General features: G+C 43.5%; 1 protein-coding gene across 3 annotated transcripts in view; it reads right to left on the bottom strand.

The window, feature by feature from the left end:
- Positions 1–27,254, bottom strand: part of LOC126272426 (uncharacterized) — a 53,470-nt gene extending 26,216 nt beyond the window's left edge. Inside the window, exons 1-4 of one of the 3 annotated variants that reach the window (XM_049975278.1) lie at positions 27,090–27,254; positions 24,149–24,249; positions 16,357–16,407; positions 4,113–4,397 (exon numbers count right to left, since the gene is read on the bottom strand). In XM_049975278.1, coding sequence (XP_049831235.1) covers positions 4,113–4,397; positions 16,357–16,407; positions 24,149–24,245 — 433 coding nt within the window. In that variant the 5' untranslated portion in view covers positions 24,246–24,249; positions 27,090–27,254. Of the gene's footprint in view, positions 1–4,112; positions 4,398–16,356; positions 16,408–24,148; positions 24,250–26,441; positions 26,542–27,006; positions 27,067–27,089 lie in introns of those variants that run through there. The other 2 variants (XM_049975279.1, XM_049975280.1) reach the window with 2 other exon arrangements.
- Between the last annotated feature and the right edge of the window lie 291 nt (positions 27,255–27,545).

Raw genomic sequence — 27,545 nt, 5'->3', positions numbered from 1 at the left:
ATACTATGGAAGTCTGCAGGTTCTCGTGACTTGTTGATAAAATCTGGGTCTTTAGGTCAAATTTTGTTCCTTATGAAACAACAGAACGTTCTGATCTCGCTATCAGGACCATCACGACTCTTCTGGTGTATTTGGCTGACCACTTGGTACATCCGAGGCGAAACCATTCATGTCGTTCAAGAACCCACAATATTTTACCTACTACTAATGTCGCCTGCCCAGTTAATTTATCGTAAGCTCGGCAAGACTGCAGTTGAATCTCACCGCCTGCCAAAGGAGCATGTTGGCTAAGTACCTTTGAGCCAAGCAAAAACCATTGACTCTTGCGGATGACGAAAACTGGGGTCAAACATCATACGCTTAACTGCAGGAACTATCGTAGAAGGGCGTTAAGTGAATCACAAGAATAGACGTTTCGGACTGCATGCTATATACTTGGTGTAGCTGGGTCAAAAGTAAGACGTGTGCCCCGTACTGAAAGAAGCCAAAGGAAGGAGAACTGTCGCGCGACACCCTACTCTTCCGCATTCAAACAACGTTTTTGCTGGAATGGCGGAGGTGCCGTCACTGGGTACAACACGCACTATCAAGTAAGAAAAATTAGTAGTCTAAGCACACTCAGTCCCGACGCTGACGAAGCAGAAGTAGTGCGACAACGCCTCTACCAAATTGAGCAATACTACAGCTCTGGCAAGGCTCCTTTAGGAGCTGGCTAACGAGAGAGTTTATTTTGGTCATCAGTCTACTGACTGGTTTGATGCGGCCCGCCACGAATTCCTTTCCTGTGCTAACCTCTTCATCTCAGAGTAGCACTTGCAACCTACGTCCTCAATTATTTGCTTGACGTATTCCAATCTCTGTCTTCCTCTACAGTTTTTGCCCTCTACAGCTCCCTCTAGTACCATGGAAGTAATTCCCTCGTGTCTTAGATGTCCTATCATCCTGTCCCTTCTCCTTATCAGTGTTTTCCACATATTCCTTTCCTCTCCGACTGCGTAGAACCTCATTCCTTACCTCATCAGTCCACCTAATTTTCAACATTCGTCTGTAGCACCACATCTCAAATGCTTCGATTCTCTTCTGTTCCGGTTTTCCCACAGTCCATGTTTCACTACCATACAATGCTGTCCTCTAGACGTACATCCTCAGAAATTTCTTCCTCAAATTGAGGCCGGTATTTGATATTAGTAGACTTCTCTTGGCCAGAAATGCCTTTTTTGCCATAGCGAGTCTGCTTTTGATGTCCTCCTTGCTCCGTCCGTCATTGGTTATTTTACTGCCTAGGTAGCAGAATTCCTTAACTTCATTGACTTCGTTACCATCAATCCTGATGTTAAGTTTCTCGCTGTTCTCATTTCTACTACTTCTCATTACCTTCGTCTTTCTCCGATTTACTCTCAAACCATACTGTGTACTCATTAGACTTCATTCCGTACAGCAGATCATTTAATTCTTCTTCACTTTCACTCAGGATAGCAATATCAGCGAATCGTATCATTGATATCCTTTCACCTTGTATTTTAATTCCACTCCTGAACCTTTCTTTTATTTCCATCATTGCTTCCTCGATGTACTGATTGAAGAGTAGGGGCGAAAGGCCACAGCCTTGTCTTACACCCTTCTTAATACGAGCACTTCGTTCTTGATCGTCCACTCTTATTATTCCCTCTTGGAGGTTGTACATATTGTATATGACCCGTCTCTCCTTATAGATTACCCCTACTTTTCTCAGAATCTTTAACAGCTTGCACCATTTTATATTGTCTAACGCTTTTTCCAAGTCGACAAACCCCATGAAGGTGTCTTTATTTTTCTTTAGCCTTGCTTCCATTATCAGCCGTATCGTCAGAATTGCCTCTCGTCCCTTTACTTTTCCTAAAGCCAAACTGATCGTCACCTAGCGCATTCTCAATTTCCTTTTCCATTTTTCTGTATATTATTCTTGTAACCAGCCTCGATGCATGAACTGTCAAGCTGATTGTGCGATAATTATCGCACTTGTCAGGTCTTGCCGTCTTCGGAATTGTGTGGATGATGCTTTTCCGAATGTCAGATGGTATGTCGCCAGACTCATTCTACACACCAACGTGAATAGTCGTTTTGTTGCCACTTCCCCTAATGATTTTAGAAATTCTGATGGAATGTTATCTATCCCTTCTGCCTTATTTGACCGTTAAGTCCTCCAAAGCTCAAATTCCGATTCTAATACTGGATCCCTATCTCTTCTAAATCGACTCCTGTTTCTTCTATCACATCAGCCAAATCTTCTTCACCCTCAGAGGCTTTCAATGTATTCTTTCCACCTATCTGCTCTCTCCTCTGCATTTAACAGTGGAATTCCCGTTGCACTCTTAATGTTACCATCGTTGCTTTTAATGTCAGCAAAGGTTGTTTTGACTTTCCTGTATGCTGAGTCTGTCCTTCCGACAATCATATCTTTCGATGTCTTCACATTTTTCCTGCAGAAATTTCGTCTTACCTTCCCTGAACTTCCTATCTATTTCATTCCTCAGCGACTTTTATTTCTGTATTCCTGATTTCACCCGGAACATGTTTGTACTTCCTCCTTTCATCAATGAACTGCAGTATTTCTTGTTACCCATGGTTTCTTCGCAGCTACCTTCTTTGTATCTGTGTTTTCCTTCCCAACTTCTGTGACGGCCCTTTTTAGAGACGTCAATTCCTCTTCAACTGTGTTGCCTACTGCGCTATTCCTTATTGCTGTATCTATAGCGTTAGAGAACTTCAAACGTATCTCGTAGAATTAATGAAGTCATCGCAGAGCAATCGGTATACCCTACTACCAGTAAATGTTTTACATAATGTGGATGCTGTCTAGGTACAGGCAAATCGACTCGTCTGAACCAGTGCTACAGACGAATGTTGAAAATTATGTGGACTGATAAGGTAAGGAATGAGGAGGTTCTACGCAGAATCATAGAGGAAAGGAATACGTGAAAAAACTGATGAGAAGGGACAGGCTGACAGGACATCTGTTAAGACGTCAGGGACTGACTTCCATGGTACCAGAGAGATGGAGAGGGCAAATACTGTAGAGAAAGATTGGAACACTTGGAGCCGACAATTGAGGACTGTTTGCAACTGCTACTCAGAGATGAAGAGGTTGGCACTGGAGGGAAATTCGTGGAAGGCCAGCCTCAAGGATGATGGAATAGGAAAGAAAAAGAGTCACATGGACGCTATTCTGCAAAGTTTTGAAGATGGAAGAGGTATGAAGTCAAATGAGCACAATTTTTTTCATTACCACCTCCGGTTTCAGTTACCAATGTCGGTATCTAAGGAACTCTTCGAAATTAAGTACCATAGAATAATACATGAAAACAAGATTAATGAAATACTGTCGTATAACTCTTCCGCCAAGCTCATGAAAGTAGCACGATTAATATTCTACACTAACTTTACCGCAAAACATTATGAGTTTAGACAGTTTTACAGCCATGTTTTGATGCTCGTTGCTTCTTTCTTTCACATTGAACTTCCACAGTACGTACCTTGTTTTGAATATTGTTCAGGTAACTAATGGAAAATGGTCTTGGCCGAAAGCAGTCATAATGAAGAATAAGTAAGTGGATTTGATGCTGTCATTTCGTTCCAAATAATACTATAGTGAGGGAACTTTCACCATTGTCCCATACACACGAGAAAAAATTCGAGTGAAGATAGTTCTCCCAATACTAAGTTATTTGCTGTATCGTGGTAAAACATTTCGCTCACTGAGGGGATTCCTGGCAAAAAAGTGACAGCTGACTAACACCTGATCTAGCCCCTTCGTATTTTCTCCTCGTCCCAATACTAAATTAAAGTGGCAGCGTTTTTGACTCCATAGAAGAGTGTCATGTGTAATCTTAGGAAATTTTGAAACTGTTCAGCAAGCAAGCGCTGGAAGCAGCGCTAGAAGTATTGCGTATCAACTTTAGGGGACTGCTTTGAATGAGACTGGAAATTTAGAAATAAGCTAAATATTCCGATTATGGGATGATTCTCTGAATTTTTGTATTACCTGATTCACTGAAGGGCATGAGATATCTCCGTGACTGTAGCAGGCACGTCCCAGCACAGGAACGTCACAGTGGTACGGAACGGAGCCTCACCTGCGAAGTCAGCCGTGGCAGAGCCAGCCCAGATGGTGGCCCGTTCAGCAGCCCACATAGCGTTGCCCACAGCGTGCAGCGCTCGCTGCCCCAGCGGCCGCTCGGCGAACATCTCTAGCAGCCTGGCCACCATGCGCCGGCACAGCCGCAGCGCCCGCAGGCTCACCCGACGCATGGGGGGCGGCGACAGTTGGAGGCGGTGGGGGCGGCGGCGATGGAGGCGGTGGGGGCGGAGCCTCTCCTGTGGGGAGGCTCGCGCCGTCTGCTGCTGCTCCTGGACCGAAGCTGCAACGACTGTACCAGTTAGACTCGTTTCACACTTTCAGGATCCGTAACTAGTGAAACTGCGTTTAAAGTACCTTACTGTTACACTCGTTTCTGATAAAGAATTTGTTGACATCGAGTATATATTTAAGTGTCAGGAAGTCGTTTCTGAAAGTTTTTGTATGGAGTTTAGCCAAGTATGGAAGCGAAACATGGACAATAAATAGTTTAGGTAAGAAAAGAATAGACACTTCCGAAATGTGGTGCTACAGAAGAATGCTGAAGATTAGATGGGTAGATCACGTAACTAATGAGGTATTCAATAGAATTGGGGAGAAGAGTGTCGCACAACTTGACTAGAAGAAGGGATCGGCTGGTAGGACACGTTCTGAGGCATCAAGGGAATACCAATTTAGTATTAGAGGGCAGCGTGGAGGGTAAAAATCTTAGAGGGAGACCAAGAGGTGATTAAGCAGATTCACAAGGATGTACGTTGCAGCAGCTGGCTTACTCGTTCGACCTATACTTTAGTATTGCTCACCAGTGTGGAATCCGTACCAGGTCTGGTTGACAGAGGAAATAGAGAAGATGCAAAGAAGAGCGGCGCGTTGTCACGGGGTTATTTGGTAACCGTGATAGTGTTACGGAGATTTTTAGCAAACTCAAGTGGCAGACTCCGCAAGAGAGGCACTCTGCATCGCAGTTTAGCTTGCTGTCCAGGTTTCGAGAGGGTGCGTTTCTGGATGAGGTATCGAATACATTGCTTCCCCCTAAATTATACCTCCCGAGGAGATCACGAATGTAAAATTAGAGAGATTCGAGCGAGCACCGAGGCTTTCTGGCTGTCTTTCTTCCCGCGAACCATACGCGACTGGAATAGGAAAGGGAGGTAATGACAGTGGCACGTGAAGTGCCCTCCGCCACACACCGTTGGGTGGCTTGCGGAGTATAAATGTAGATGTAGATATGAAGCAGCTTTAACATGATAGAATAGCATGGAGAGCTTCATCAAACCAGTCTCAGGACTGAAGACCTCAACAACTACTGTTACACTGCTACATGTTAAATGCTAAACCTGGTCAATTTTATTCCACTGCCAACTACAGTAAAGTCGAGACAACGTTTTAAAATGAATTATTTCAGACTTTCAGTGACTGTTTTACACATCATAATGAAACAGTCTGACATGAACACAGTGGCATCGAATTACCTGTCACTCTGGTATGATGTAGTTCGGGAAATCATCAAAGTTCATTAATGCTATGTAGCACTAAAACTTACAGTACTGGATCATATTTTCACATCAAGTTGGATAATATGCACGGGGGTTCTAGTACTTTAACAGAGGCTCAATGTTTTCTACAGTGTTTTCAAAATTTAGGATTTTATTAGCATTGTTGAAGTAGTAAGCATTCCGTTAACATTTCTTGCTGAACTGTAGTTTATTATAAATAATGTGTTAATATGTATCATCACGGTTTTACTGAATTCTTTTATTTCAAAAACACGTGAGGCCACAGTTATACTACGTATGCTTTAACTGTTTTGTTTAACACTAAACTTTGTGCGCTGTCAGCCGGAAATCAATACTCTGTACTTAAGAAATTCTATGAACTTTAGAAGCCACGACGTGCTGCATCCAACGCCAGACTGATGATATTCATATACAACGTTTAACTTACGCAATATAACATTTGAACTAGACGGTCAGCCATCATTTTCAGTTCCAGCACTTAGCACATACGAGAGGGAGCGTGGGGGGGGGGGGGCAAGTTTCTCCCTGAAGATTTTTTATTGAAAAAGTCTACTGGGGCACCCGAATACGATAATATTCATGTAAACTAAAATGGAACTAGTAAATGATATTGTAGACGATGTATGTCTCCGATAGGTTTTTCGGCTGGAAGCATAGTTGTAGGTAGCTGTGAGCTAAAGACGATGGAGAAGGCAGTTTTTGTAATGTGCTTTGTGAAGCCACCATCTGTTATATTAATGAAGGAATTACGAGAGCATGGAAGCAGAGGTCTTCACACAACAAGGTAAAGATGTTAATTAGGACTTTCCGTTTTGCCATCTATACAGATGAATTGGCTGATCATTTATAATTTTTGAGTAACCCAAAATGTTCCTAAACTGATTTGATGAAGTCACTAGTTCGATATTTCGCTTTTGTAATGTTTCTAAGATTTGCTAAGAGAGCTCTATGTAATTTGATGATTTACATTTATCCTGGTATAGTGACGTTAGATAATACTTGCTGTATAAATCTCATTGTTCGTGAATCAGTAAATATGATTTATTTCTTTGAATAATGCAACTGACATGCTTATTAAAAGAAATTTAGCTTGCAATGTAATCACCAAAAATCTCAGTGCTACTAATTCACCACAATCAGTACCGCCTCTGTCCAGGTCACACATTTTCCGAAATAATTTCATTTTCTTAAATGTTCTCGTTTATCAGCCAAAGGATTTTTATTTGTATTTTAAGTATTATGGCCAGTATTGGACACTGCTGAGCCTGTAGCTAGCTTTTTTATTTTTCATGAAGGACCAGAATATATCGCGTTCCACTGTTGCTGCTTTAGAGGTCATATAATTTGTTGTTCTGTGCACTGGAACCAAAGGTATCAGTTTTCAACAGGGGCAGAGGATTCAGTGCCTAAGGGGGCTGAATGTATTTTGCAGTAACTATATTGGGAGTTGCATTGCCCAAACTGTGCATATAAAGTTTTGCTAACAGTGACAACACTTGCAGTTAGAACATGCTACACGGTAAGCCCAGTTATGTATCCAGTCTACATCCACGCAATCTTTCAGAGTTGTTTTAAAAAGAACATTACCTTACTTTTATTACAATGGCTTTCTTACAAAAACACCTCTACATTTGAATGATTTGGACAGCCATCTTTACAGTTTTTCAGTGTTTTTATTGCATCCATTAATATCAACACATTCTTCAAAGTGGGTGCCAGAACTCTTCATGAGCACTGCTGTCTCTCAGGGGTGAGATTTTTACCTCCTGAAAATCTGCAGTGAGTTGGTCTCTGTTGCGAGACCAAGGTTGTTTGGTGACTATCCTGTGTTATTGCCTACAGATATTCAATAGGGTTTATGTCTGGTCTGTTTTCAGACCTCTTTCCTTCTCGGTTGGCATCACAGGAGTCGCCAGACATTCTTTAATGAAATACTTTATGAACATTGATTTTTTTCTGACAGTGCGTTTTGTTGGTCGGACATAAGCAAGTTTTCCAAAGAACTGTCTATTCCAATGGCCATCTGTCTTCATCAGTAGTCGTATGAGAAACGCAGGCGTTTGCGAACTACGTGAGTACCGACGCGAGTTTCATCGTTTACCATATGTGTGGATTTGATTTGTTTAGTGTTGTGCGAATTGTTGGTTGTCAGCTGTTAATAACATTAGTACGACATTAATATAAGTGGAGTGGTGTGGTGCTTAACACCCAATCTTTGGCCAATTTTGATGCTCGGGATTCCACTCACATTTCGGCCCTGTTTGTTAATGATACCCTTCAAGACGTAAAACGTAACCACAGAGGAGAATATAGATAATGTTTAATTTAATTTCAATAAGCAGTTGTAAACCCATTAAATTGAAAATTAAACTTTTAAAACACTATTTCCCAATTAAAAACCGGGAAAACATTGTTATTTTTCTGTTCTTTCGTTGGGTGGAAAGACTTCGTAAAATAGTTCTAAATGGCCCACTTTCATTCATTTACCTGATCAGGGTATGAAATTCGGGAAATTATCTGGTTAGAAGTAATGCTCCACAACACTTGACTGAATGATTGGTTTTGGTTATGGGACCAAACTGCTAGATCACCAGACCCACTGTTATTCACAGAAGAAAGAGGATCGGCCAAGAGTGGACAGATCTAGTCAGGGAGTCAAATTATAAAATAATGAACATTAAACATCCGTGAAAGCATAAAAGGTGAGATCAAATCTAAAAACTGGATAGAAAGGGGGGGGGGGGGGGGGCGGTCACGGGGTTGCAGACCGAGGAGACTAAAAGAAGTCCTAACAACAACCAACCTGCCCCTACTCCAAGACTGAAGTAGAACTTTATATCCGGAAATAAAAGCACTTTCACAGAGGAAACAGGACCAGAGCAATCATCCATGAATCTTTCTGCTAATTAAATTAACGAATCGAAAGGGCCAAAAGAAGGCAACATTCCAGTAAGGTGTGCAATACAGTCGATCTGGCTCCACAGCCACATTGTGGTGGCGGGTCATTACGTAGGAGGAAACAATGAGACTGGTATGACCAATACGTAGACAGAATAAGACAGACTCCTTCCGAGAGGGGGGGGGGGAGGAAGAGTGGGAGTTTATTACTATGAGCAGTAGCACATCATATGTCTCTTCATTTTTCAGTAAAGAGATTTGACTAAGATCCGCATATCCACAGCTCGAATCATTAAAATTGGGCGGAGGGGGGGGGGGGGAGGAGGGAGGGGAGGAGTATCTGCTTCTCTAGCGAAACTGTCAGCCAGTTCATTCCTCTGATGTCCACATGACTTGGGACCCAGAGAAAGACAATTGAACAGGTGGGACAGCCAAGGGCAGGGAGAAGGTCATGGATAGCAGAGACCAAAGGATGACTAGAGTAGCATTGGTCGATAGCCTGCAGGCTGCTCATTGAGTCTAAAATTAAAACGCTGTTTATGAAGGCCTGAGAAACGGACAGGCATGTCAATTACTAGAAGCCCTGCTGTGAACACTGCGTGATCATGGCAGTAAATGGTGTTCTAAGCCAGTAGGAGATGTGAAAGCGTATCCCACCCTATCGATTGCCGTAGATCCATCAGTGTAAAAAAATGGTGTCGCCCTGGAACTCTGCGATGACATATACAAGGCGCAGAAAACCTCTGTAGGGGCGACAGAGATCTTAGGACGCTGGAATGGATCTGTCCTAATCTGTGGTGTAGGCAACGTCCAATGGGTGTATGCGAGGAAAGAAACGGCGCAGTACAATGAGTGGAGATCGATAAACTACGCCCCGCTGAGAATTCCTCACTGCTCCATTCCAACCGAGCGACCGACTCGACAGAGCAGGTACGCCCACATTTAAAATAACTTGTCAGTCAAAATCACACAAACCACACAGTTTCACGAACACTTGCACGAAGAACTAGACAATGCTAACAGCAGGGCCTGTACAGTAACAGGGACGAATCAAGAGTCGGCTCACACAGCCAACCCATACGTGATCGCCGGCCAAATACACGTCGTCCGGCAAGATGATCGACCGATGACCAACCAAAGTCGTCCCCACTCCAATTGTGTGTGACGGCAACCATCGGACGAGTCATGGCGGTCCGGACCTCACTGCCGCCGCGCCCCAACTGAACTTGTGCCACGTGCCAACTGGAACACTGGCAGGTCCGGACTAACTGCTGGCACGTTACAACTGACTGGCATATCCGAACTACGAACATACTATAACCAACAAGTAATAACAGTCAGCAAAGGTAATACGCCAGGGTTTATATCGATGAGTGCTGCTGCATCCGCTCACAGGCAGGCAAACCAGCAACTCCGTGAAAAGTAATTGAAACTAACATAACGAGATGGCAGTACGGCACGGACATGAGCCACACACGGCTCAGCCACACTGAAATGTGGAGGCACCTGTATTTAAGAGGCAGAGGTTGAGTTGTGACAGTAAATTTTCCACCTCCTTACCTTAGTCTGTAAGCATGGCGCCACCCCACGAGAAGTTTGCGTTAAAATCTCTAAAAAGTAGGAAAGGTTTAGGGAGTTGATCAATCAGTTCAGCAAATATGTTCAGGGGTACTGCACCATCTGGAGGAGGGTATACATTGCCGACAGTTATTTCCTGCGTAGTCATCCTGGCAGCCACAGCTTCAAGAGGGGTTTGAAGGGGGCAGAGGTTCACTACATACTGAGTTCAGGACTGACATTACACTATTATAGTCGCTACAGTTTCTGTAATCTCATAACCACAGAGGGTAGGGGGCCCACATTGCCAGGAACCATGTTTCCTGGAGGTCAATGCAGAAAGCAGGTGTGAAGCTTAACAATGGCCTTAGCTTAGCCAGGTGGTGGAGAAACAGACGAAATTCCACTGGAGGATTACGTGATCGTGAGACTGGGAAGGCATGAAATAATGACGCTGTTTACGCCTCAGGGTCACCTGCGGCCACCAGGTGAGTACCTGTGACATCGACATCCATTGTCTTAGAGCCTAGCGAGCTCAACGTCCTCAATGGATACCAGTATCTCCACCACATCCTCAGACACAGCTTGCAGGTAGTGGTAGTGGTGGTGGTGTGGGTGCCACTGCAGTGCCTTGGTTCTTTGGAGTCTTTATTTTTAGGTTTCTGTCGCTGCTCCTTAGGTTTGTCTGGTTGGCAGGGCTTCACTGAATCAGTCTCGGGGACTGAGGAGGACCATGAAGCCCACATACCAGCTACCTGTGGTTGCTTTAGCCACTTTTGGGTATCAGCTTTGCCACTGGTAGGTACCTGGGAAGGGAGTAACCCAAAGGATTCCTTCCTGCCGATAGGAGCCGAAGAAGACTTACGCTTCTCTGGCTGAGAAGTGGGGACTGACGTCCCCAATGGTTGAGAGGGGCAGGGGTGTTGCTCCTTAAGTATGTTGTGCAGGAGCAACAGGGAGGGGAGTGTTTCACCATCAAGGGGGCAGATAGAGTGACAGCTCAGACCTGACTATGTGGTGGACTGGAAGATGGTAGAACCGTTGTAGTAGCGATGGCACAGGTCGATGTCATATGCACAGGATGTAGCCACTTGTATTATCTCTTAGCCTCAGTGTAGGTCAGTCAGTCCAGTGTCTTAGTCCATGGTTTTTCTTTCTTTCTTGAAAATTCTGCAGTCTGGGGAGGAAGGTGTATGGTGTTCTCCGCAGTTGACGCTGCTGGGAGTTGGGGCATATGGAGTATTGGCGTGAAAAGTCCATAATCTCTACGTGTGATGCCAGAAGTACTGCAGGAAGACATATGACCTAACTTCTAGCACTTAAAGCACCACATTGAGGGAGGGGTATGTGATTTGACATTACAACAGTAAAGCATCACCTTGACCATCTCGAGTAATGTGTCACCTAAGTCTACAATGAAGGCACTGGTGGCAACCTGATAAGCCCTCCGACGCCGATGGATGCCCCAGACGAATAACTCCTCGTCACTAAGTCGGAGCGCAGTTCGTCGTCAGACTGTGAAAGAAGGTCGCTGCGGAATGTGATACCCTGCACCACATTTAAGCTCTAATGAGGTGTAATAGTAACGAAAACGTCCCCCACTGTTTCAAGCGAGTAATGTCGGTGACTGGGCAGAGGATGCCATTTTATGAAGACTGGCCCTGACCGCAGTTTGGAGAAGCCCTCCACTTCCCCAAACTTGTCATCTAACTGCTCTACAAAAAGCTCAGGCTTCATCAAGACGAAGTCACCAACTCTCGTACATTTGAGGTACCGGGGCGAATAAGGTTTGCTGCTATCCTTAGCCTGGCGTTCCTCCTATCGTGCGGCCAGGGAAGGTAACTATTTAGGATCATACTTCGTCTCATTGTACTGAGACTTGCAACGTGTAGAGAGTCCTGACGTCGGATCACCAGCAAGTGATGACGTGGTATGCTTATTCACGCATCGTCTACCCTGATGTCTTCCACTCCGACAAGGAGCCCTCCCTACAGGCACCACCCAGCTGCAGCAAAGGCAACCTGGCAGGATGGTCATTTCCAGCAGTCCCGTTGCCCCAGGGTGATGGGCATCTACCACTTGGCATACGTGGGGAGTTAATGGCGAAAGCATCAGCAGAGCCATCTCCATGTAGTCGGGGAGCTACAATCAACAGGGTACGTGAGAGCCCCACCACAACGGACTGACTACTGTGCTGGATTTAAGTTCCACAGAATTCCATGGTCATCGTCGGTGCAGGAAACGACACTGCATAGTGGGTGGAGGAAAACTCACCCAGGAACGTGTGCTCGCCGAAGAGATGGAGGATGAGTGGGATGTCAATGCTACGACGAGAAATTGCATTGAACATCTCTATGCACAATGGACATGATGCACCATGTAAGGCACCCTTCCCCAATTGCCTCGCTTTTAGGGAAAAATTTGAAAAATGGAAGTAAAACCCTACAGGGGACCATCACAAAGATCGAAAGGTGAGAGATTCCTTTTAGTCGCCTCTTACGACAGGCAGGAGTACCTCAGGCCTTTTCTAACTCCCGGACCTGTAGGGAAGGGAAAAAAGGAGCGGATTGAAAGCTGATGCAGGAGAGTATCAAGGAAGGGATTCACTCCTGATATTGCTGTCTGAGTTAAAGTGAATAACAAATACACAACAGTGTAAAATCCAATGAACATTTATCAGTACACAGAATGGATTTAGTGTAAAACGAAGGAAGCAGCCATGAGATTAGCGGGAAGCCTATCAAGAATGGGGACAAAGTAGATGAAAGAGTTCTACCCTGTAAGGAAAAGAGCACAAGATTAAACAAGAACAATGTAGAACTATAGTCTCACTGGGCTGAGTTTTGTAAAACCGTCTCATTGGTGCAGAATTCACTTCTCTCCCGCCAGCCGAACAGAATGGAACACTTCACTGAAAGCAGGCGAAAGCTGACGCATAGCAGATCATAGCTTAGCTCAACAAGCAGTGTCTGGTAAGTTAACATTAATGTAGGCAAACAGCTGGAGACCGCGAGGGTACTGGGATGTGCAATGTTAGGATTTAGCAATAATTTCAAATATTAATCTTATTGAGAGTTTGAGGGCATGTCCAGTTTATTTCTTGATGCAGCATTCATGATTTAGTTGATCATTTGGGGTAATCACGAATTCGCTGATTAAGCATCGGCAGCTAATAAGATGACAACCTCCTATATTCACATTCGCTATTATTTGCCAAGACTTTAGCATCATTCGTGTTAACTCAATATATCTTCCTGACCCTCAGGATTTTATAATTATGTTCATTTTAGTATTTTTCAACAAAGTTCTGTAATAATTGAACTTTGCAGCCGATATTTTGTATTAGATGACCCCCTTGGCGCTGATATATGTTACATGGTCAATGCAAGTTCAATTTAATCATGACAATCCTTTTTAAATCATACCCTAAAATAAAAGGGCCATCACTGCTATCAGTTGCAACAAGATATTTTTAAATCAGTTTTGTATATTGCACACAGTTCAATTTCATGAGCTTGGAATGTTTTTGATTTTAAAAATAACTACTAGGAGGAGGAACATGTGGAAAACTGATTTGCAGATGTGAGACAACGTTTGTCACGTAAAGAACTTCCATGGTACTGGAGGAAGTCTAAGGACAGAACAGGAAATATCCATCGAATAACTGACGAAGTTTGCCACAAGTGGTATTCGGATGAGATTGGCGGACAAGGCGACAGCTCCACTAACCAAGCCGTAAGTGCTGTATGACAACCCTTCTACTGTAGAGGCGGCATACTGTTTCTGCAGGTAGCCTCGATCATGTGACGCAACTTGAAGGAAGGGCTGCAGGTTGTGATTGTTAAACGAGGAAGAAATAGGTTACCAGCTTTAGTAGAATTTAGTGGTGGTTAAATTGCATTAGATATGACAGTTATGATGGGACTGAGAATGCCTCCAAAATGGCGGGTGACAACGCACCAATGTAGCCCACTATCCTTATGTGGCTGTACGGTCTTCAGGAAACACGGTCAACGACTGTAAGCTCTAATACCAGTAAATCTACGTGCACGCAGCGTATTCCTGGAGTCCCGCCGTATCTACTAAGTTTCGTATCCAGCTGATTGTGCCTGAACGGCATTTCGCAAAGCGGTTAGAAATGTATTTCTAGAGAATTCGTGTCGTGGATGAACTGTCAACTAAAGACAGTGGAAAACATAGCTGTCATTGGTTCATGTCATTAACGTTACATAGTGATGGACGAGTTGATAATATGATAAGGTGTCTCAAACTTTTGTATATATTAATGCTCCCAAACCACGCACTGAGGCTACTCAAAATCTACATCGGTTACAGAAATCCCTTTACGCGTAGGAGACCTCTGTGTGATTTATATCATGCATTGAGACTAGGCGTCGAAGACGAGCGTTTGCTGGAGAGCACGGCTGCGGTTCATACAGAGAATACCATAACTTTGTTGAACTACTGTTTTATCGTAAAAGTAATTTCGAGAAGTTTGTTCGTCCATAGTATGATATAAAGGGGTTCCCAAAAATGCCTCCAAATTTCAGGCAAACTGAAATATTAGTGACTTCTCTTGCACGACTATTCAAAAACATTAACACATTTCATTATGTTAATAGTATAATTGAAGGCACTTTTAACAATATTTGTACCATAAAGTCGCGTCTTTTCTAATTTTTGAAGTTTAAATATCTTTTGAGGGATGTAATAGGACGTGTTGCTACATCAGCAGCCGTAGAAGGACTCGGGGTAATGTAGAGATTAAGAGGGTAAGTAGATCGATTTAACACTTATGATTACAAAATCCGTTTCAAAGTCGGAAAGGTAGAGCGTTATGTAATTCCTAGCGGTCCGTTTCCGAGTTGGTAATCACCACCTCCGCCATGAAAGTAATTAGCAACACTTTCGTGTTCGAAGAGCAAATTATGAAGGGAGTAAATTTGCAGAGTAATGGAAGAAAAAACATTTCTTACAGTTGAATTGAGCGGTATGTTGTGAAGAATGCAGTCTCGCTTCACATTACGGAAGGAACACCATATAAAACTATGAAGTCGTTACATATTAATACTCTGTGGGGAAGGACAGGCGACACTAACGGTATTGAACTTAGCTCACCCGATTCCTAGGGCTTGAATAAAATAACTGAAAATGTGACAGTTTACTGGCGTTCATTCAGTCAAGCTTAAGAAGGCTATGCATGCAACTACAAAACATTTAACACAGCGAGGACGCAGCGATCGAGAAAGAACAGTTTATATGGTGGGTGGCCGCTACCACTAGTCGCTGAAACGTCACCCTTTTTAAGAATATGGAGTTAAGTCTTTGGATTACATGTGATTGAAGGGTGTTTCATATCGTGTAGTCCAGACATGTATATAGTTATAGGGACTTCACCAGCAGACAGGATGTCAATCTATATTATTAAAATCTGAGAAGCTGGACTCGAACCGGGGGTCCCATTAAATTAACGTTATACGTTTGGCTATTGGGATACCACCAGCTGTGTCAACCACCTATTACAATCTATTTCTGTATAATTAGTTGATGCTGTATATATAGGACAAAGAAGTATTTGCAGTGGAACATACTAAAAAATTAGAGTCAAAAATTAGGGTAAAAATTGTGTCCACGATGAGGACGTTAAGAGACTTAACACAAGCTCTTATTTTTAATTATGGGGAAACTAAGTACCCTGTTTCCTCAACACAATTATCCCAGCGTTCAATTCAGGCATGTTAGTAGTATTGCTGAAATATGGAACATGGATGGTCTGGTGGGATTTGGAACCTGATCCTCCCGACTGGAAGTGGTGTAACCATTGCATCATCTCACTTGGTCTTATGACACATCAATAAAATTAACGAAACGATCTGAAATGAAATGATATGGTTACCTCCTTTGTTTAGTGTAAATCTGGAAAATGACACCTTTTTAATGGCGTTAATACTGCAGAGGAGGTGCCTGCAACTTCCTGACCATTAAGGAAATCAAGCGACCAATGATAACCAAAGTTTCCATGTGAGAGATTCACATGAAATCTTATTACTGGTATTTATTAATGAGTTAACAAAGATGTCTCGGTAATCTGATACAAAACGCCAGGCAGTTGTTTATATCAACCAAGGCAATCAGTCCAAACGTTTTTCGGTTAAGCACCAGTGGTGGAAGCCAACATTAATTACAGTATCTGGTTCTTCGCGGATGGTGCAGCTCTGAACAAATTCTAGTTAAGAATTTATTGTATCCAGTAAGATGTGGTGTAATTACCTGCTGCCTGCTGCGAAGGTCCCGCTGCCTCCTGTGAAGGCTGCCTCAGACCTGCAACATAGCAAAACAACAGGTGTTCTTATTTCCATCTCACTGCTTATCCTACAGGTTTGGGGGAGAGGTTGAGACGGTGAGGGACCAACAACATTTGTGCACTGCAGGACCCCATTCAGGAGTTATTTGACCATAGGAATAATATGTCCAACTGGGTGAGCTGTGTTCTAGGGGCAGTGTCTTTGACTAGTAATCGAAACATCCTCTCTCCTGGATTCGAACAGTACCACTACTTAAATTTTGCAATTGCAGCTGAAGACTTTTGGCTTAAAGTGCAGAGGAGCCGACACGAGGGTGAGATGGGGTGGGTAACAGCCGCTTCAAGGCTGAAGAACCAGTAATGAATGACCAGTGGCATGAGGATGCAGTAGCCAGTGGAAACCACTACATTAAGGACAGGAAATCTGTAATTTGTAAAGTGTGATTATCCCTCCATTGGCGAAAGGTTCTGAGCTAGAACCCATTCGGATTTCAGGGAGGTGACTGCCAAGGCGGAGGTGAACATAAGATAGAATAATCAACGAAGGCATAACGTTCTACAGGTGAGGGCGTTGAATGGAAGGAGTTTCACCGTATTGGGAAGCTAGAAAAACTGGAAAGGGAAATACTGAAGATCAATCTAGATATAGTGGGGTCAGTGAAGTGAAATGCGAAGATAGGAATTTCTTGTCAGTCAAATACCCGGTAATGTCACCAACACTGACAACAGTAGTTCAGGTATGCATGATATCGCAAGCAGATAAAGAGTGAAAGACTAAGGATGTTGAACGGATAATTCAGTACATAAATGGAAAAGAAAATCTGATGGTAATGGGAGATTGTGATTCGGTTGTGAAGGGTGGGGGAGGAGTGGAAAGGGAGCCACGAGAAAAATGGGATTGATAGCAGAAACGAGATAGACAGTCCTGATATTGGTTAGTAACAGCAAATACTGTGTTCAAGAATCACAGGAGTAGATACACTTGGAAAAGCAGGGAGATATGGGAAAATTTCGGTTAGATTACAGCATGGTAATCAAAATCAAATAGTGGACTGTAAGGAGTACCCCAGACCAGATACAGACTCAGATCAGAATGTAGTAGTCATGAACTTTAACAGACTAATCAAGAAGAGTTAATGCACAAAGAAGTGGGCTATTGAAATACTGAAGAATGAATACTGAATAGTACACAGTTCTGAGGCTGTAGATACTGCGGTAATAGCTCAGAAGGACATGACTAATTAGGCAGTCATGGAAGTTGGGCAGAAAAAACATAGGTGTAAGAAAGGTAATGACAAAAATCTTAAATTAGGAAGGAATACTAAAATTTACATGTAAGATAGGAATACAGCAGTCTGATTCACTTAGAAATGAAATACAAAGTTCAGGGAAGCTAAGACAAAATTACACTGACTCAGCATATACCAACGTCAAAACAAATTTTGGTACAATTATGAGCAAGGATAAGAGAAACTGGAATTTCACTTTTAAGTGCACAACAAACGGTGGATGGATGGAAAGAAGATAAAAGGCCTCTGCAGTTGGGGGGGGGGGGGGGGGGGGCGGCGGCGGTGGCGGCAAGATTTACGAGAGTCAGAACCCGAAAAAGTTCAAGACCAAATAAGGCAGAAAGGATGGACAACATACCATCAGAAGTTCTAAGCTCATTGGCGGAAATGGCAACAAAACAACTTCACATCTGCATGTAGAATGTGGAACTTCCGATATACCATCAGATTTTCGGAAAAACACTATCCATCTAAGATAGCACGTGCTGAAAAATCGTGCTTAACAGATCATGCATCAAAGTTGCTAGTAAGATTAATACCCAGAAGAATGGAAAAAGAGACTGAGGATCTATTAGATGACACTCAGTTTGGCTTTAGGAAAGAAAGGCACCAGAGAGGCATTTCTGATGATGGTTAAGAAATTCAGCAAGACTCAAGAACTATCATGCTCATATGATTTATCGACCTAGAAAAAGCGTTAGAGAGTAAAAAGATGTGCAAGATGTCTGAAATTCTGAGAATTGTGTAAGCCACAGGGAAAGGTGGTTAATATTAAACACGTGGAAGAACAAAGGGGAAACAATACGAGTTGAAGACCACAAATTAAGTGTTCCGATTAGAAAGGGTGTTCTGGAGTAGGGGAACAACGACAGAATCAGAGCATTTTGTTACTGCAGGTTGTCTATGTCATGGGTGAGTATATCTTCAGGGTTAGACCTTATCTCTTGATTGACTCATTATGACCCCTTGAGGATAACATCAGTTTTATTGACAGGTCCTTAACCTATTCATCCTGCATCCCCTCCTTCCCCCGACCCTTCAGGAAACCAACCCTCCCTTCACTTATACAGGTACACTTTCAGGCCAGAGTTATTCAAATAGGCCCTCTCACTCTTATCAATTTGATGACTAAATTAAATTGATCAGTTAATTAACCCCTCCCCTCTGGTGAAACCCTAACACTACTCTCTTCCCCTCCCCTGTGCAGAAATTCACGGCTCTACTGGAGGGGAAGGATGTCTTAACAAAAAATTCAGTTAAATAGAGGATATATTTATAAAAAGTGTGATCTGTAGGGCTTGGATCTCATTTTTCTCTGCTGTTTGGGAAGATGCAGGTCATGTATAGTAGTAATAAAATTGATCGCTTTTCTTTATTCAGATCACGAAAGGAATACCATTATGAAACACCATCACACGTAATTACAATGTTAAAAATCTTCTGATCGCAAAGCACACACCGTCTGCCATCCCTTTCCACTGGATAGCACAGACCGCCTACCACTAAGTCTGCCCTAGTCAGCGAACATCTCTGAACAAAATCATCTGAGAAATTACTGTCGATACACATGCTCTCTCTCTCTCTCTCTCTCTCTCTCTCTCTCTCTCTCTCTCTCTCTCTCCTCATGTCCTGCCAGGCATGCACACTTTCGGTTATGGATGAACCGAACTGGAAATAAAACCGTTTGCCCAGTAAACGCATGTGGAATACGAACACATGCTCCAGCTCCTGTCTTCAAAGGCAAACGCCTGTGAGAATAACTTACACCATGGACTGTGCTGTCATCTGTGCTAGAGATAAAGGATCTCAAGAAATTCAATTATAGAGCACAGGATATGCTGTTCATTTATAAAATTCAGCTTGCAGAGGCTGGGTATCATTTATTTGGTTGGAAAAGCTCACTTCCAGCAACTACATGTCCTAATTATGTAATTACACTGTGGGAGATTGAAGGCATCGTCTCATTGAGAAATTTTCCTGTGTTCATTCAACTTGACATGCAGGGATCTACTGAGCTGGTGCACAGTCGAACCATCAGACGATGTTCCTCCTCCGATTCCCTCCCTCCCAGAAAAAATCATAGGAAAAAGACTGCCGAAGGAGGATGATCTCACGACACGAAATTGAAATCAAAGCCAATAATATATTCATACATATTCTTTATTTAGTCACAATGCAGGAGACAGGATTCCCACTTGGGCAGACATCGTCACTGCACCTCCCCACCCTTGCTCGCATGACAACTAATCACAAGAGAATGGAATGAAGTGCGATATAGTAGCCACTTTAAGGGCTCTACCGTATGTGTGTGTATCGTCAGGGTGCCGCCACGAAAGAAAATAGCCCAATATCCTAATTACTGTCACGCTACTAAATTCCTTCGAACTCTTAGCCTCCAAAAAGCAAGCATTAAGTAGCAGCATTCTTTTGATTAGCAAATTCCAGGCTCGCTTCTTGTCCGTGTCGCCCGCAAGAACCCACTCCATGCTTGTCTGTGTCAACCAACGTCTCCAAACACGACGTTTTCATCTCTCCTCAGAATGCTGTAATCCTATTGGCAAATGCTGGAGATAAGAGAAAAGCTAACAAAATGTCGATATCAAGAACAGAATTAAATAATCGCTTTGCACTACCATGTCAAACTAATTAACATCTTACAGGAGTCAAATAGATCGCTTAAAACACTTCCACCTTACAATGATCCTTCTTGCTAAAGGAACTTTTTCCAGAGTAAGTATTACATGCATTTATGCAAATCAAGTAATGAAATTTCCATCACAAACAAATCGTAGCACTAAATACATCCGAGGTCTTGCTCACGCTCTCCTCCACTAAAAGCAGCTGCTAAAAATGCTGAAGATCTCAAGCTAGTGACTGCGAGGCACGCCCGTTCAGTCGACTGCAGGGTAGCCCCTGTGTGCACGAGGGACCCATACCTGCGCCAGCCAAGCCCACCCGCACCGAACACATGGATGCACGCAACTCAACCATCTGGAACAAATTGATCAACTTTGAATTCTCCATCGCAATTGGGTTTTTAGAAGTGCTATAGACTTCCTAAATTGAGTCTCTCCTCTACATTCGGAAGGAGGGAGGAAGATTGAACTGCATTATAGAATAACATATCACTGCAAGACAGCCCACTGCAATGTACTGAGAAGGACTAAATTTGATACAATTAAACCACGATGCAGTCCATAGCAAGAAGATTCCAGGGCTAGATGTCAGACAGCTACACACACACACACACACACACACACACACACACACACACACACACACACACACACACACACCCCCGAGGTCCCCACGTTACGCCGCCCCCCTCCCTCCCCATCCCCATGTACACCGCCAGCCCCGACAAAGAGGACAGTGATCATTTCTGCCGCGGTCGCATTCACAGTTTTGGACAAGCGTTTATGTCCGAGTGCACCAGCCCCAGCTATGTAGGGCATCGGGGGATGATTGGAGTGGTAAGAATTCGGGTATTAATACACACAGCGCAAAGGTCCATTTATAATCTTCTCACGTAACACGTCCGCTTCTGAAGCGCTCATCCAACACACCGGTCACTTCATCAGCCCTCGCTGCTGCGGGCAAGATCAGAGAGGTAAGCATATTCTTTGTACACATTGAAGGCTGAGCTAATGCGCTACCTTCAGTTGCAGACGTCTTATGACTGCTCTCACAGGCAGTCACAGTGCACTGTGAAACAAGCAGCTGCAGTTTGGATGTACACAGTATTTCCAAAGAACCTCGCCCCACAGCCCACCAGCTTAAAAACCGCACTTTACCTGATCCGAGGCAGCGATGTTGACCATATTCCTCGAATTTCTCACGCGAAGTGTGGATTCCTCCGTGTTTTGTGTTTTATTTGGTTTTGATGTTTGATGGGGGCTAAACAGCGAAGTCATTAGTACCTTGTTCCAAACATACTTGCAAAAGGCCTATACAGTAAAAGCGTAACCTCTGCACGCAGAGGGAGGGAAGACCAATGGGTACAGAGCTAAAAGGAACACCGCAATAACAGAAAATAGAGGACACTTAAAAGGAGCAGAGAAAATAGTTTACTAGAGTAAAAGACTACAACGGTTGATCAGGTAAAAAGTCAACCACTTAACTTCAAACTAAGAACCTCCAGCTGGAAAGCTTTGATAGAGGTACTAACAACTTGTTACCATAAAACACACTATTTTGGCGTCCACGTCACAGAAGTCGCTGGAGTGGGTGTAGCCTGAGAAATCTTGCTAGAGTGCCCACACTAGAGTGAGCGACAAAACCTAGCTGCACGGATAAAACTTAAAACTGAGTCAGCTATAGAGGCATTGTCACCTAGCATTAAAGGAAGTGCAGCTGGTAAATTAAAGGACTGGAGCAAGGAGACTAAAAGGGGGCAGTCCAGCAGAAGATGAACCACTGTCAGCCCTGCATCACAGCGACACTTGGGCAGGTTCTCACGGCGAAGGAGATAGCTGTGGGTCAACCGCGTATGTCCAATTCGGAGACGGCAGAGATCAACTGAGTCAATACGCGTGCTCTTCAAGGATGAGTTCCATACGGCCGTGGACGACTTTACCATGCGGAGCTTATTTCGCGTGTCCAAGACGGACCAGTCATAGCTTGAGACATCGAGGACCTTGTGATGTAGGGCTGACCGGAGGTCTCTTTCCACGAGACCGAGGTCCAGGGGTGGTAAAGTGGTGGCCTGCTTGGCCAACCAATCGACACGTTCGTTTCCTGGAATGCCGATGTGGCCCGGGGTCCACACAAACGTCGCCGAACGACGGCGCGCGCGCGCGCGTGCAAGTAACATGCTATCAATAACGTATGTGGCACGTTTAACCTTATTCAGTGAAACGTGTCTAAGATCGCCACTTGACCAAAGGTGGGCGTGTGTATAAACATGGATTAAAACAGCTTTTGGTGCTTTCATGACGCTGTTTAAATACTTTGAAATTGTGCAACACTGTCTACAGTAGGTGTTTCTGGTCAGAATAGCAAAGAGCAGCTCTAGTCCCCGCAGATCGGTAATCAAGCGGCCTAACCCTGTTTCCAGTAGCCCAATCGTCAACCACGGGGAATAAACGTAAAACAAGTCATCCAGTGGGCAGCTCCCACTAACATTTCATATGTTCAGTGAAATTCCATAAAATTTTACGTTGACGCTGACGCTGACTAGACATGCGAGAATCTCTAATCTGAATCTAATTTGAAAAAGAAACGATTAAAAATATTTTGAGGGCTGAGATTCCTAACCATGACTAGAGTATTTCAACGTGGTTTCTTAGTTAGGGAGCGGGAACCACAGCCCCGGCCACAGGATAAGGTCTCTCCGGATACTACATAAGGAAGGGAAAAGAACCGGCACATTAACGTGTTAATTCTCAGAAACCACTACTCGTCTGTAACATTTATCCCAGTTAATCTTTATGCCAGTTAAAGGCAAACTGAAGTCGGCGGGGAAGAAATTGCGCGCGCACACACACACACACACACACACACACACACACACACACACACACACACACACTGGAGGATTCGAACCTCCGCCGGGACCAGCCGCTCAGTCCATGACTGCCAAACAACGAATTCATCGGTCCCGTCAATTCGGTGATGGACGTTGCCCTTGTCAATTCAAAGGAACCATCCAGGCATTTGCCTGAAGTAGTTTAGGGAAATCACGGGAAACCTAAATCAGGATGGCCAGGCGCGGGTTTGAACTACGGTCCTCCTGAATGAGTTCAGTGTGCTAACCATTGCGCCATCTCTCGTCAACTGTTTTATGATCGATGAAGAAAATTACGTGAAAGTGAACACAGCGTCTGCGGCCTTTGTGTTGCCTGCCGACGTGACCACTCTCCTATGGATAATGTGGATTTAATACGACTTTCACGTAATCGGTAGTGCCTCAAAATAATTGATCTTAAAATTGTAATAACCAAATCAGTCATTCTAGCATTCCCCATAGAGAAAACAGATGTCAGTCCGTATCTTCCGGCGAAAGGAGTCAGTAGATTCACCGATTCTCACTGGCTACGATATACTATCGTCCGATTGGGTTGTCAACGAACTGCCAACTTCTCCACACGAAGCAAGAGCCGCTGTCAACTTCATTGTAGCCGAAAATTCAGCATTATTTACCTGCGCTACTCAAACTCCCTAGAATTAGTTCAGACCTATACCCTATCGAAACAATATTGTACACAACGCCGACTAAACTTTATTTCATTACTTACAGAAAGTATTGTATTACCGGAAACAGAAGCAACTGTTGGACAACTTCGAACATGATACAGTTGTAATTTCCCTATTCCATGGTTTCTCACTTTCCTCAGTTAATGGACAGTTGCTTTTCATTGCTTTAAATCTCAAGAATTCATATGTTACGGACTGAACTGGTGCGAGGCAAGGTGCAGTAATGGCTGCCACCACTCATACGTTTGTGAACTACTGCTCGCTTATAACGTACCTCCAGCATAGCGCGGCGGTTGGTCTCCAGGAAACTCAGTCCCACCCATGGCGACCTCCTCCTGCTGTTTATTTCCATCGCCTGCTGGAGCCGCCATTGATCTGCACAGATACAATATTACATTACTTTCCATACTCGCTACAATAGAAATATTTCACACATTTTCACTTCATCACCAACAGATAAAACAGAAAAATGCTTCCAATTTTATTTGTGCCGCCGAGTACTCTAGTTCATATGGTTCAAAGGGCTCTGAACACTGTGGGACTTAACATTTGCTGTCATCAGTCTCCTCGAACTTAGAGCTACTTAAACCTAACCAACCCTAAGCAGCTTAAATCACTTCATAAAGGCAAGTCCTCCAAAATGTATACCAAGTAGGTTCCTCGCAGAGTATGCTGATAAAATAGCTCCATATATACCAATTATATACAACCACTCCCCCACAAAGATCCGTATCTGAAGACTGCAAAATGGCTGAAGTCACCAATACCCAAAAAGCGAAGTACGAGAAATCCGCTGAATTACAGGCCTATATCACTAACGTCGATTTGCAGTAGGGTTTTTGGAACATTCTGTATACGCACATTATGAATTACCTCTAAGAAAACAATTTATCGACACTGTCACCACGTTTTCAGAAAATATCGTTCTTTTGATACACAACCAGCTCTTTATACTCATGAAGTAATAAGTGCTATCGAAAAAGGATGTCAAACTGACTCCAGATTTTTAGATTTCCAGAAGGCGCTCGACACCGTTTCCCACAAGCGTCTTCTAATCAAACTACGTGCCTACGTAGTACCTCAGTTGTGCGAGTGGATTCATGATTTCCTGTCAAAGGTCATAGTTCGTAGTAACAGACGGGAAGTCATCGAGTAAAACAGAACTAATATCCGGCGTTCCCCAAGGAAGTGTTGTAGGTCCTCTATTGTTCCTGATCTATATTAACGACATAGGATACAATCTGAGTAGCCGTCTGTTTGCAGATGATGCTGTCATTTACCGTCTCGTAAAGTCATCAGATGATCAAAACGACTTGCAAAATGATTTAGATAAGATATCTGTATGGTGCGAAAAGTGGCAATTGACCATGAGTAAGGGAAAGTGTGAAGTTATTCACATGAGTACTAAATGAAATCGGCTGAATTTCGTTTACGCGAGAAGTCACAAATCTCAAGGCTGTAAATTCAATTAAATACTTGGGGATTACAATCACAAATAACTTAAATTGGAACTATCACATAGATAATACTGTGGGTAGAGCAAACGCAAGACAGCGATTCATTGGCAGAACACTTAGAAGGTGCAACGTGTCTACTAAAGAGACTGCTTACACCACGCTTGTCCGCCCCATTCTGGAGTACTGCTGTGCGGTGTGGGATCCGCATCACATGGGACTGACGGATGACATCGAGAAGGTGCAAAGAAGGGCAGCTCTTTTTGTATTATCTTGAAATAAGGGAGATAGTGTCACAGACATGATACGTGAATTGGAGTGGCGATTATTAAAACAAATGCGATGTTCGTTGCGACGGGATCTTCTCATGAAATTTCAGTCATAAGTTTTCTCCTCCGATTGCGAAAAAATTGTTGGCACCCACCTACATAGGGAGAAATGATCACGATAAAATAGGAGAAATCAGGACTCGCACAGAAAAATTTAAGCGCTCCTTTTTCCCGCGTGCCGTTCCAGAGTGGAACGGCAGAGACAGCTTGAAGGTAGTTAATTTCACCCTCTGTCAGGCACTTTATTGTGAATAACAGTAATCACGTAGATGCAGAGAACCTAAGGACATCACACACATTCATGCCTGAGGCAGGATTCGAACCTGCGACCGTAGCGGTCGCGTGGTTCCCGACAAGCTCCTAGCACCACACGGCCACAGCGGCCGGCTACACTCTTGTCATAACCTACGAACTATTTCAGTCTCAGTAATACCCATCAATAACGGCTCCATACTTTAGAAGTACTAGTACACCGTTATTAACTGCTGCTGAAACCACAGAAACTAAATGCCGGCTAGTTTACAGCATTTTCTACTGCTTAATTTGACGTTAGCTTAGGATGGGAACTTTGTACGAAAGACAATAAGTTAAAAGAGATGCTCCCGTTTACCTCGTTTTGGTGGCTATTCTAAATTCAAGTCATTTGGTTAAGACCACTACCACCACTAAATTAGAATACTTTCTATTCTACGGTTATGAATAAGAGTTGGGGATGTTACCCGTTTCAAGTCTTTTCTTTTTCCATTAGTTAAATGTCTGCTATAAGAAAAACATAATATCGTACCTTCACGTCACATTTAGGTGAGCAGCCAGTAGTTACGCAGCTCAAATTTGCCAAACTAGCAACGTATGAAGGGCTACAGCGTAATACTTCCGTGCTATCACTTTAAAAACGAGGGACAAATATGGTCGAAAGAATAACAAATGTATAATGTAGATAAAGGGTAGCACTATGGTTACTTACAATCAAATACCGCAAGGGCAAGGATAACTGACAACTAAGTGTCCGATGAAATCTTTCCAAGACTACAAAAAGAAAATCCGTAACGGACACCTAAAGAAACATTCCGGAATAAGTGTGCTGGGTAACCTAAAATTAGTCTGCAGGAGAAAATACGTAAATCTAATTCTGAAAACTGCTCTTGGATTAGAAATTAGCTAACACCTTTGCTTCAGCCACACAATACCAACCAGAGACAAAGATTGCATACAATACATAAAAATTTAAGCAATAGTAGAATTCACGTATGATAGAGGGAATTCTGTAGCGTATATATGAAACCGGGCTAGGAAAGATAGAAAAATAACGATATACGATGTAATAGCAGTAACAATTATGAAACTAGTACCAGTTTCCAAAGCCAGAAAATACCAAACGTCCTCTACGCTATAATCCAACACTTCAAGTTAAAGAGGAGGAGCAGTTACTTACCTGTTGACGATATACCGGGTACGGCCGCCGAACTTCGGAGGAGAAGTGACTCTCGATGTGGCAGCCCCCTATAACATAACACAGCATCAGTCGCGCCCTCTGAGGGCAGGCGGCGCTAACCTGTAGCACAGCTAGCGGTTGAGGCCCGTGTCTAGAGGTGTCCGTATCACGAGGCACGGATACGAGGAAGAGCGGACTTCGTTTCTCTTGGGGAGCTCATTAAGTGTAGGCCGTGTTTTCTCTGCCTCTGAAATTTTGACTGTTTCACGACATTGTACTGCTGCGGGATGTAGCTATCAATTTTTTTTTCTTTTTCTTTAATTTATTTCTATACCACAGACGGGGCGGGATGGCAGCAGCACAGGCACCGCTATTCATCTGTAGCTTACTATGATTCTAATGATTCATATAATAAAGTACTGAACGATGCGTTTCAGGTATTTATTCCCTGTCTCA

The sequence above is a fragment of the Schistocerca gregaria genome, chromosome 5, assembly GCF_023897955.1.
Source record: "Schistocerca gregaria isolate iqSchGreg1 chromosome 5, iqSchGreg1.2, whole genome shotgun sequence".
In the NCBI taxonomy this organism is placed as follows: domain Eukaryota; kingdom Metazoa; phylum Arthropoda; class Insecta; order Orthoptera; family Acrididae; genus Schistocerca; species Schistocerca gregaria.
Note: the sequence above shows the minus strand (reverse complement) of the source record. Positions and strands in the feature narration are given on the sequence as shown.